At 38.3% G+C, this 12,391-nt stretch overlaps 1 protein-coding gene across 1 annotated transcript in view; it reads left to right on the forward strand.

Annotated features, from left to right (window-relative positions):
• The window catches only part of Exoc4 (exocyst complex component 4), a 689,440-nt gene that overhangs the window by 477,762 nt on the left and 199,287 nt on the right, over positions 1-12,391 (forward strand). Inside the window, exon 11 of the mRNA XM_069996791.1 lies at positions 1,285-1,504. Coding sequence (XP_069852892.1) covers positions 1,285-1,504 — 220 coding nt within the window. The remainder of the gene's footprint in view (positions 1-1,284; positions 1,505-12,391) is intronic.

Consider the following 12,391-nt stretch of genomic DNA (forward strand, 5'->3'; position numbering starts at 1 on the left):
CTTCTCTGTTGTCCATGTTTATAAAACAGAGGCAAGAAGAGACATGGGAGACAAGAAGACCACACAACCACAAACTTTGCTGTCGGTATAGAAACTGAATAGCAACTGAACAGTTTCTGATAGACCTGGACAAAGTAATGTTACTGACTATCAGTCAAGATGTGCACCAGTTACTTGCTTAGAGAAGAACTAATCATGGCACTTTCTACTTTATGCAGTTATTCAGTTAATATACTATGGTAACTATCTGTGACTCTATGGGATTTAAACCATGTTGTTGGGCAAATGATGCTCTGTACTAAAACTGTGGTGAGTTAAATTCCTGAATATCAAACCACACAAAGTAGGAACAGTCCCTATTTAAAAAAAAATTAAAACAAAACACCTACACACTCATTTCTGAGACTCATTAATTTTTGCTATATACTTTAATTGATTTAGTACAAATGTTACAAATAAAGTTGATATTCTCTTTTGTTCCCTAACTCAGGTTCCATTCCCTTTCTTCATCTGCAGACCCAGCATCATTATGAATTTAAAGCATATCTACCATTCTTTTCCCCTTCCCTTTCTATCTCCCCCCTACCTCTCCCTCCATGCTCCCTCCCTCCTCCTCTTCCCCAACTTCCTTCTCTATTTAAATGTATACTTGTGAAGGTTTCGATGAGAAATATACATATTATTTTTACCACAATTTTATTTTTTGGTTATTATCCCTTTTTCCCTTGCCTCTTGCACTCTTTTCCTTTTATTTTTTATTTATTTGTATTTGAGTTAACATGTATTTGTAATATGTAGGGGTTTCTTTGTGACATTTCTATACATGTACCCAGTATACTTTGAACAAGTTTACATCCTTCACTATATTCCCATCCTTCTCTCTCTTTCTACTTCCCTTTTCAAACAGCATTTGATATATTTCATTATGCTGTATTCATATATACATGTTACATATATGTCCATATGTATGTATATGTATATGTATATGTTGTGTGACATTCTTCTATCCTCTTTACCTCTCATATATCCCTCTTTTCTACCACCACCTTTCTATTCATCCTATATATGTCCTTATTGAAGTACTAAAATTAATTTCTTTCTTTATTTCCCCTCAAGGTTAGAAATCATGCTGTTCTATTTCATCCCATTTCTATTTACTTAATAGATTATTTTTAAAGTAGATTATTGTTATTATATATAAATGGGCTGGTGATCTTACTCTCTCCATGAGAATAGCCATGGATATTCTGAAATATTTAACTATCTTTTCACTCTGTCTTCTAGATTCATTCAAGAGATTGAGCACGCCTTGGGACTTGGCCCAACCAAACAGTGTCCTCTTCGAGAGTTTCTCACCATGTACATCAAAAACATCTTCCTCAATCAAGTCTTGGCTGAGATCGACAAGGAGATTGAAGGGGTCACTAAAACATCTGACCCCTTGAAGATCCTAGCTAATGCAGATACCATGAAGGTGCTGGGGGTACAGCGGCCTCTCCTACAGGTAATAATACACTACAGCGTACTATTTTTGTCAGCATTTTTTTATTGACTTGGCAAGACTCATTTGTTAACAAAAGTACAATTACCATCTGTATCCATATTCATCAGGGACAAAACAAGAAGAAAGAAATTACATAGACACTAGGGAAATTTAGTCTAATATAATTGGATAATGGAAATTCCTTACAATCTTTAAGGAAGAAAATAAAAGGTTAACTTTGAATATGGGAGATGGTGAGTCTCATTAACATGCAAGCCAGGCTTCATTGTTGGCCTAGACTATGTCCTTGACAGGAAAAATTCTTACATGGGTAAATGTATAACAGAGTAAGAAGGATTAACAGAAAGGAAATGAGTTACTTTATCTAACCTCAATTAGCAGTAGGAAACCCTCTATGCCTTTTGAGGGCAGACTTCCTGTAAATAACTTGACTAGCTCACAGAAAATAGGAACTAATACACTGGCTTTTAAAAGATTGTTTAATTCAAGTCATGATCTTGTTAATATTGAACATTTTTACTTCTTTCCTCTAAAGAAGTGGTTTTTATGCTATAGAAATAAAATTGTTAGTAGGCATTGTTGATTAACGGGTTTGCTGTATATATTTCATATACTTTTCAACTAATAATTTGGACATAAACTTAAAACTTAAAGGAAATTAGAATAAGTGCAAATTATGGGTCTACATTATTACATTGTAACTTAATCTTTGTAGTATTTCTTTAAAGGAACAATGGGCACTAAACCACATGTTTATATAAGTTGGGCAGTATGAGAATACTCAAGGGTAGAAGGTATGAGCTCTTCAAAAGAAGCTGTATAATGGAAAAGGATTATACTTGCTTCGTTTGCATGCCTTCAATTGTCTTTCTCTGCCCTTCTCTGTGTCTGCCTTGATTTTTCCTTCTGTGTACGTTATAGATCTACTTAAGTATCATAGTTATGAGGATTCTTTTTATCTTATGACCCAAACTCATCTGTGATAATAAGAATATTGAATACATATAACTCATGTCAGAAGATACTTGTGTGAGTTATCTGGGACTGAATTAGATATGAGGGTTCTATCCTGGTCTGGAGTGCAAATGAGGGGAAATGGCATTGGCATCCATTTGCTCCTTCTACTGGATCACTGTTCTATGGATTACTCTTCACTGGCTCTTGACAAGGCTAGGATCTTTTCTCTGAGTCTTGGTTGCAGTATCAACTCCACTGGAAGTTTTTTCTTTTTTGGGGGGGGGGGGGATCTAGTCATGGGGCCTGAACTCTGGACCTGGGCACTGTCCCTCAGCTCTTCAGCTCAAGGCTAGTGCTCTACCACTTGAGCCACAGTGCCACTTCTGGCTTTTTTCTTTTTGCTTATGTGGTGCTGAGGAATCGAACCCAGGGCCTCATGCATGCAAGGTAAGTGCTCTACCACTGAGCCACCTTCCCAGCCCCTACTGCAAGGTGTTTTAACTGTCCTACCTAAACAGATCTCCATTGCTTACTTTTTTCCATTCCTTCCTTCCCCTGAGCCTTTATGCATTGTCAGTACTGAAGCTGAACACTCCGGGCTGTGCCTCTGAGAATCAGGTAGCTTCCGGTCATGTCTGCCTATAGAAAGCACCAAGATGATATTGGAAGGTGGGAGGAGAAAGAGGTTGAGTTATTTCTTTTTCTCCTCCTCCCCACTTTGGATCATTATCCTGGCTGTTGATTCCTCCATCCGTAACCACAGGTCATGCCGATGGCTTCAGAGGCCCCTGGTGTCACTGCCCTCCGGTGACACCATTTCTTCTCCTTGCCCTTGATTTCTGCTGTCTGCCATTCCAGGCTCTGAATGCTTCAACATATTTTACTGCTTCTTTGAGACCTGTCCACACCTCTGTAAGTTATCTTCATTAATGTTTCTTCAGATGAAATATCTAAATACAATAGTCTTTGTGTCAGGGTCCCCAAGAGCTTACATTTCCCAGCCCCAAAACAGCAAGGCTTTTGTTTTTGTTTTTGTTTATCCTATTTAACATTTATCACAACTATAGTTAATACTTTTGCTAACTTGCCTTCTGTCTTTCTCCAATAGAAGGTAAACTCCAAAAGCATAGTGTAGTAGTGCCAGGTAATGGGGAAATGTTCAAATCATTTATTAAATTCATTCATGGAGAGATGAATGACTGAATGGATACCTGCAGTGAATAGTTTTGAGAGTAATAAATGCCTGTAGTCAGGATGAAACAAATGAGAGTGACAAGAATTTGTTTACTTCTATGCTCTAACCATATAGTTAGTCTTTTTTCCACCAGAAAACCATTTAGTATTTATTTTCCTGAAGCATTATACTATATACTCACCCACAGAGTGACTTAAGTATTTTTACTGTACTGAATTGAATAGGAAGATTCACTGCACTACCAAGTGAATCTCAGAACTAGAGACTCTGGATTATTAAACATTATTTCAGCTTGAGTAACAAAGACACATTCAAATTCTATAAGTAGTTGACCCCAGTCTGAGCTATTCCAGGCTACATACTGCCAGCCAAGTTTCACCTGTAGACAAAGTATCTGCCAGATGTGTTCCCCACTGTTCCCCCCTCACCCCACTCCAGCTCACCAACCATCTTGTATGTGGAATTGTGCCTCTTCTTCTTTAAATTCTTTGAATCTGTTCCCAGGCTGGAGAAGAATGGCAGTGTTACCTGTTCTCTCTTTGCCCTTGTCAAAGTATAATTATATGTTAGTGAATAATTCTTGAGACTAAAACCATTCAGACCATTAACCTGGAAATTTGTTTGTAGAGCTAAAACACCTGCTTTGTTATTTGGTTATTTTGTTGCTCTCCTTTTCCATCAAAGTTTTATTTTATGAAAATTCAAGGTGCTGAGGGTGCAGATAATAAATTCATTTAATTTTCTTAGAGTTATGAGGCTGAAAAAGCTAATAAAGACATGGTTGTCTTCCTTTCCCATCCGGAGAAAATCTCTTGCTTTATAATCATTATGACTTATCTTCTCACAGGATTTCCCTTACTCAAGTTTCAATGTTTCTTAAATGTGCGTCTATGTCTCTTTGATATTTTTATTGCTAATCATAGGCAGCTAATCTGAAGAAAAAAATAATTCTCAAAAATTTCAGCTAAAAGTATTCAAGACAATTGTTAAGAAGGCAGCTTGGGGAAATATGAGAGAAAGATGCAGATGGGTTATATGTTCAATTACATACAACCTAAAAATGTCCCTTGCAGTTATTATCTGGTCAGGGAAGAGTGGCTTTGGCTTTCCCCAGAGGCAGCACCCTGGAGTCATTTGGTACCAGCCTGGCTGAATTCTCCAGGCAAGTGGAAGGACAGCTGTCTCTGTGGTACTTTCATTTGTTTGATGATAGGCAGCTGCAATGTAGAATTCCCTGTGAAGAACATCCCCAACACTTTGTCCTTGCCCCCTGGAAGTCACCGGGTATTTCCAACCTTCCTGTGGTAAAGGGACACACCCATGCGTGCTCATACACGTTTGCACAGGTCAGCTCAGTTTCTGTCACAGAGACCACCAGAAGGGAGAAAGGACGTAAGTTGGAAGGAAGTGACTGAAGCACCATTTTATGGCTGTTGGCCCAAAAATGACACAGCAAAGTAGTATTAGTTGTAACAATAAAAGAAGAAATAATGATGACAGCAGTCATAAGAATAGTGATGATTGGAGCTAACTGTAGCATTTGCTGTGAACTTGATACTTCTGAGTGCTATGTGTGCATTGATGTATACCCGCTTTGATTGTTTGGCAAGGACTTCTATGAAAGTTTTATGATAAAGAAACACAACTAAATTAAATAGCTTTCCCACTGTTCTAACAAAAGTAAAATTGTCATTCACAGTTGGTCATTATAATGCAGAAATCTATGCTGTAAATCAGCTCTACACTGTAGTCTGAGGATTGTGGTCATCTCAGGCTGTATGTCCTCACGATCCCACCAAACACAGAGACCTTGAGGCACTCGATAGTGGTAGTGGTAGTGGTGGTATTGTTTTAGCAATTAGATGTTATTGAATCAAATAAAAACACAGGACTGTTTCTATTTTTATGAACTTTAACATTTCTTCTAGTGATTCACTTTTATAGTATCTCATAAAAGCTATCTGCAACAGATTGGGAGGGGGGACTGGGATTTCACCATAGTTAGAGAAGTACTTTTCTAAATCCTTTAATCTTCCACTGGCTCACAGAGAAATAAGAAAGTAGTATAGTATACAGCATAGCATAGTACTGTAGCATATGCTGTAGTATCTATGTATATGTGTGTCTCTCTATCTATAGGCATATATACATACATATATAGACTCATGCATGTATATATACATATATTTGCTATAGTGTATATGTATATGTACATATGTTATATTTACATTGCTATATGTATGTATACATATAACAGTTGATTATCTCTTGAATTTACCGTTCCTAAAAATATTCCTAAAATAAATAGAAAAGTGAAGAGGCACAAATGAATGAATGTAAAAGAATGAATAAATGAATGAATGGTGGCTTCCTAGTTTAAGGAGTTATGTGCATGTTTTCTCCCATACTGTAAATCTCATGATCTTGAATTGTAAGCTCTAGACAGTGCTTACGCTAGAATGTCACAGTTCTTATATTCCCAGAATGGTGGTAAGTTAGATATACCTCATGGTCTTACTATCTGAGCATCTTCCATCACCATTGTATAGTTCTTAAAAATGGTCCTCACCTATTTCAGTTCATGCTGATGCTGATTCCAATTCAACTAAGGAAATCTCTTAGGAGAAATTCCTCCTGAGTCCGTTCTGGATGCAGAGTTTGGAGATTCCATGTCTAGCATTGTGAACAATGACCTTGGGAAATAGTCAATTGAGATACACTTTGTATCTTTCCTACCAACTGCAAATTGTTCATCCTTCAGGACCCAAGGAAAGAGTTAACACTGATTCACTTTAGTTCCCTAATGTAGTGTTGGCATTTGAGGACGTATTTCTTCTTTGATGCTTCATATTAAAAAAAAATTATTAAAAAGAAGTGAGAGGATTAATGTCACGTTTTTTTTTCCCTTACATATCAAACTGATGAATAGATAACTATCTGTGTGCAGTGGTCCAAGTTCAGCTACCCCTCCACCCTCCCACCCCCAGAGTATCTTATACCCTAGCTATTTAGATAGTAACCTATATCAAAAAAAAAAAAATCAGATCTCTAGGACACAAGCTGCCTTTTTATGTTGTCACCAGCTGACTTGCTTTCCAGTTATGGTTTGAGACACACTGCCCTAGACTAAAGCAACACAAAGTGTGGCCCACGGCATGTAGCATCAACATCATCTGGAAGCTGGTAAGAGATACAAATTCCTGAACATCACTCCACTCCGGGCCTCTGGTCTAACCAGCCCTCCAGGTGATTTGATATACGGCAAAGTTCAAGAAACATTTCCTTAACCCAACATTCTTATGCCAGCCAGAGGGGAAGATACAGGATCTGATGCTAAAAGCTCTTAGTTTGGTAGTGAACAACAGGAGTTGCTTTAAAAAATAGTGTTCTGCGTTGAGTCATGCAGCCCTAGACATTGTAAAGACAATATTTTCCATGACAGTGGAAGCTGCTGCCTAGTACAGCACATTGCTGAATTTTGCAGCATTCTTTCCCGGGCAGGAGGAATCCTTTTCTGGCCACATAGGGCAGTGTGAGACAGAAGCAGCTTTCCGAATGTACAGGCTCAAATGCCTACCTCAGTGGAGGAACAGAAGCTCTGCACGTAGACATTGCAAGCAGTCTTAAAACATGGAAAGCATATTTCACTTTCCTCGCTGCCCTGGAATTTGTCACAGTCTCTTCTGAGAAGTGAAATAGCTACAGTCTGCCTGCAAACACCATCCTCTCACCTCCTCCTCAGCCAGCAGCGCTTCCCACTCCCACCTGCCAACTTGGAGCGGTGATTCCCAGCAGTGCCACCCGTTAGATTCACCAAGGCACTTCCTCTGAATGCCACTGCACACATGTCATCACTTGGCCCTGCATAGGGCCTGCGTAGGCATCAGTGTTTGTATAATACCCAGACACTCTGACTGTACAGCTGGGAGTAGCACCAGTGGCCTGGAGCTTTAATACTCCATGAAATGAGTTATTTCTCCCAGTGGGGAACTGAAATAGTCGGTGCTAGGGCATCCTTTAATATGGGCAGGCTCATAAGAATGTTCTGTTTGATACTGTGAGTCAAGCTTTGTAGATACAAATGGACTGAAAACCCAGCCATTTCACTGAATAGTTTTGTGTCCATAACCAAATTGTTTAGCCTCTCGATACCTATATCTTCCTCTATCAAATGGCAATAGTAAAATCTATGCATGGGAACACTCTAATGGTTAAGTGAAGTAATGATTAAAAACATACCTCACCCTTCAAAGTCATGTCCCATGTGTTGAGCTGCATTGATTGGCATGTTACCTGCGTATTCTTTAACTATCACCTACACAGTGTTGTTATTGTTTTGCATTAGTGAGGTTCTAACTCAGCTTTCACTTGCCAGGCCGGCACTCTACCACGAGCCACCCCTCCAGCACATTTTTGTAGCTTTGTGATCTCTGCTGAAGACTTTTCAACTCCTTCCACCACTATCTAGGTTTTCTGCCTGCATCTCTTCACTGCTAGCTTGCTGTTTACCTTCTTTCTGCTCTTAGTATTCTAGCAAACATCAGTAACTGTTTTTTGGGGCCAACCACTGCCATGACATAACTGCAAGATATATTTTCTCTCCTTTCTCTTTTCCTAGAGTTTGCCTATTGATCATTTACAGAAAGCAGTAGCACCACACAGTGTCTATGACCTTTCACACTAGCAGATGAATTTTGTAGTGCTGCCAAAACAATCTAGCACAAACATAGAACTTTATGCTACCACACTTCTGTAATTCAGAAGCCACATTTATGCCAAATGCTCTAGAAGAGGGTCCTTCCTTTCCTCTTTCAGGTCATTGGGGCTCCTGGTATTCTGGCTTTGGGTGTCATCACTCCAGTCCCTAACTCTTCCTTTATGTGGCTTTTCTCCTATAACTCCATTTATACTTTCCTGGCTCCTATAGAACACATTCTTTGGATTTAGGGTCCATTCTAATCTGCAAGTTCTCATCCAAATCATTACCTTAATTATATATGCAAAGACACTATTTCCAAGATAGTCACATCCATGTAGAATAACTCAGAATGGGATAGGGGAGAAAGACACTTTTCAGTCCACTGAAGCTAGCAACTAAAACCAAGTTACACAGAGTGAAACACTCAATTTACATTGTTTTCCAGTGTAGCAGTATTTAAATTTTAGATAATCATCCAGATTCAAAATGAAAGTTCTTCATAGAGCTAAGTGATTGCTGGAGTTGCAGTTAAGCACCATTGAAGGGTGGTAGACACAGCTGCCTACAGTAAAATAATTTGCCAGGGGTAATTACACCAATGCCCAAACCTATTATCTTCCCAGCTAAGCCAAAGCAGTGCCAGTAACATCTTCTGTTCTCCCAAAGAAGTGTGGCTAGCAACAAGAGCATATTGTTTTCATCAGATCAAATTACATTAATATGAAGAATGTTGCAGCTGAGTGTTATCTGCATCGGGCCCAGTTGTAGCCGTTCCGCCCTAGCACAGCATTGATTCAGCCTTTATTAGTGCAAATAAATTAGTCCCATTTAGGGTCTGCTGGAAGTCATCATGAAAATCATTAAGTTGAAAAAGAACTGATCAATTGATTTTTTTTCCCTCCCTTTAAGCTCTGAGACATGGTGCTAATGGTCTCACTGTGCCAAAATAGGTCCGAGTATGGAGGTATCTTGGGATTTCATTCATTCATGAACATTTATCTTTACTAAAGCACTAACCACTTATAATTTTGATTTCCTTTGAATTTCACTCCTAATCTTTTATTTATTCACTAGAAGTTGGTTTTTTGTTTGTTTGTTTGTTTGTTTTTGACCTGTTAGTGACAAGTAGGGGCCTCCATTAACCAGCCACTTGCGACTATTTCAGACTCTACCCAAGAAGACTCTGTACTAGAAAAGGCCTTTCTTTGATTATTTAGATTGTCACTGTAGCTTTCAACACACACCTGTTCACATCTGTTCCACTGAACAAATTAATTATTTCATGACTAATGGGGACTTTCAGGATCTTAAATTTTCCATCTGGGTTTTCAGATCATCTTATCCAGTTAAGTTCTTTTGTTTTTGTACCACTAATTTCATTACTGGTTTAATACATTATACTTTTGTTTTTGTTGTGGTTCTTCAGAGCCATCTAGGGAAGTAATGATTGCTGGGATTTACTGCAGTATGTGAAAGCATAGATCTGGCTCATTGGCTGCTCAGTGACAAATCCAGACTCTTACCTTCCTGGGTCTATGAAAAGAGATTGACACTTGCCCAAACTATCTCATAAGACTAAGGACACTAGAATCATGTGTTCCACTGGCCTGTAAGAAGGGGTCTGCATAGTAAGATGTTTCATGGCTTTTGTTGTTGTTCTTGTTGTTGTTTGGGTCAGTCATGGCGCTTGAACTCAGGGCCAAAGTTTTAAGCCATGGCACCACTTCTAGTTTTCTGGTAATTAATTGGAGATAAGAGTCTCACTGATTTTCCTGCCTACGCTGGCTTCTAACCATGATCCTCAGATCTCAGCTTCCTGAGTAGCTAGGATTACATGTGTGAGCCACCAGAGCCCAGCTTTTTCATGGCTCTTACTGGTCTACATGCCCACATGATCACTCTGTTCAAAAAAGTCCATTAGCATTAAAGAGACTGCTGATAAGCAAACGCCTACAGAAATTTTGTTTTTCATTTAAAAGGATGGGCTTCACTAGTCTTTCATGATTCATGATTAGGCAACCAGCATAAGAACCTGAGAAATCTCAAGCTAATTTTCTAATGGTTTGTATTAGAAATGCTTTAGACATACATAAAAGCTGGAAAATGACCAGTGAACATCCATAGAATCTGCCACAGAGTCAAGCACAACCTAAGATTCTACAATTAAGAGTTTATAGAAAAACAAACCCTGGATATTTAATTCCAAACCATTGCCCAAGCACCTTACCCTGGTGTTATACACAGGACTTTAGTATCTTACGTAGAAAGATCTGAATGTATACAGCACTCCATTAGAGAGTAGTCGCTTTCTTAAGAGCATTCAATTTCTGAAAGTACCTATCAGACATTTCCTTTAAATAGTGCTGTGGAACATGAAATTGACCAGCTCATACTTGTGATTAATTTGTAAGTAGGTTCCTTATTGAAACAATATTATAAAGAAATTTGTCCTCATAACTGTTGAGAAATAAGGCTGTGAAGTGAGCCGATGAGAAATTACTTTTATATGTATGTGCACCAAGTACTCTATGATCGATTTCAATTTTTATAAATGTCTTTATCTTAAAGTCTTATCTCTAAAAGCAAAAGAAATGGGATCTCATCTTTCTAGCATTCTTAGCAAGCTCCTGATTAACAAGACTTCTATAAGTGGCTTTCTACAAAGTCTAACTATATTGAAACTAACTTGTGGAGTACAGCTAGTAGGCTTCAGTAGTGATCTGAGCAGGCTAGGAATAGGCATAGGGGTTTTTTTTGTCTGCAAAAAATTATCTACAGCTCATCCTGTATACTTTATAAGGATCCTTAATCACCTCACTTTTTGTTTTTTGATGTCACTCTTTTCCCAAATGTGTTCAACAGTCCATCATCTTACAGAGTTTAAGTTAGATGCAGCTTTTCATCAATTTAAAAATTATGGATTATGAGTTCAGTCTACAAGCACAACTAGAGGGTTCACAAGGTACTACTGAGTAGAAGAGTAGTTACAATTACAGCTAGTGGCATTGGTTTACCAGTTTTACTACGTAATAAGAAACTTGTTTGAGCATGAAATTATTTTAAAATGGCATCAATATGGAGATAAACCTGGGTTTTAAATAAGGATTTGGAATTTACTTTCTATCATGAATAAAAAAGTAGTTCTACTGATGGCCAGCTTAGTTTGTCACCTAGACTGTTCTACAAATCAGTGCTCATTTGGGATAAATATTTTGAGACATTGATTGGCTGCTGTCCATTCTGATCTTTCCTCAGCCCACTCTTTGTTGGATAAGCAGGAGAGAAAGTAATGACTTATGACAGATCTGCTGACAGGGACTAAACTACATTAGCACTCTGTCACTCAGATCTTTAGAGAGCTGGCTTCGCCTGAAATATATTTGACTTTACTTGCTAACAAAGGCATCTTCAGATTTATTTCTTTTCCTTAAATGTTAGAGAAGAGGTAGAGTATCCCATCAAAAGATACTAGAACGAGAAAAAAAAAAGGCTGGCTCAACAGCCAAGCAAATGATAGTTATCATTCTTGGTAGCAGCAGAATTGCTGACGTGGTGAGATTACTGGTAGGAGCCAGATGAGAGTGGAGAGAGAACTGCTGTACTTGGGGAATATTTGAGGTTCTTATCCTAAGTAATGTTTGCCCTGTCTGAATGTTGCAGCTCTGGCTTAAACATGTTCTGGTTGAGAAAATGAAGAGGGAGAGAAACAAGACTCTCTCAGCTTGAAAGTTAAAAGGCCCTTTAAGATTAACTGTTCAAGGAAGGCAGCTGTTTCTCTTCCTGCTTTTCAAGGATCCTGTCCGTTCACAACTTATATGCACTTAATCCAGCTCCAGACATCTAAGATGGGCTAAGAAAAATCTGATGTATAGCCTCTAAGAAGAGTGACCTGGCATTGTCATATAATTTCCACCGTTGGAACTCTAATACAACTAAGTGATTAATATTTAGTTGTTAAAGTAAATATTACTATTTACCACTATTTACTTATTAAGTATTAAATGCCTGATTTGTGCTATCACTAGACAAGATGATA

Source organism: Dipodomys merriami, unplaced genomic scaffold, assembly GCF_024711535.1.
Source record: "Dipodomys merriami isolate MVZ:Mamm:240054 unplaced genomic scaffold, mDipMer1.0.p SCAF_5, whole genome shotgun sequence".
Taxonomy (NCBI): Eukaryota; Metazoa; Chordata; class Mammalia; order Rodentia; family Heteromyidae; genus Dipodomys; species Dipodomys merriami.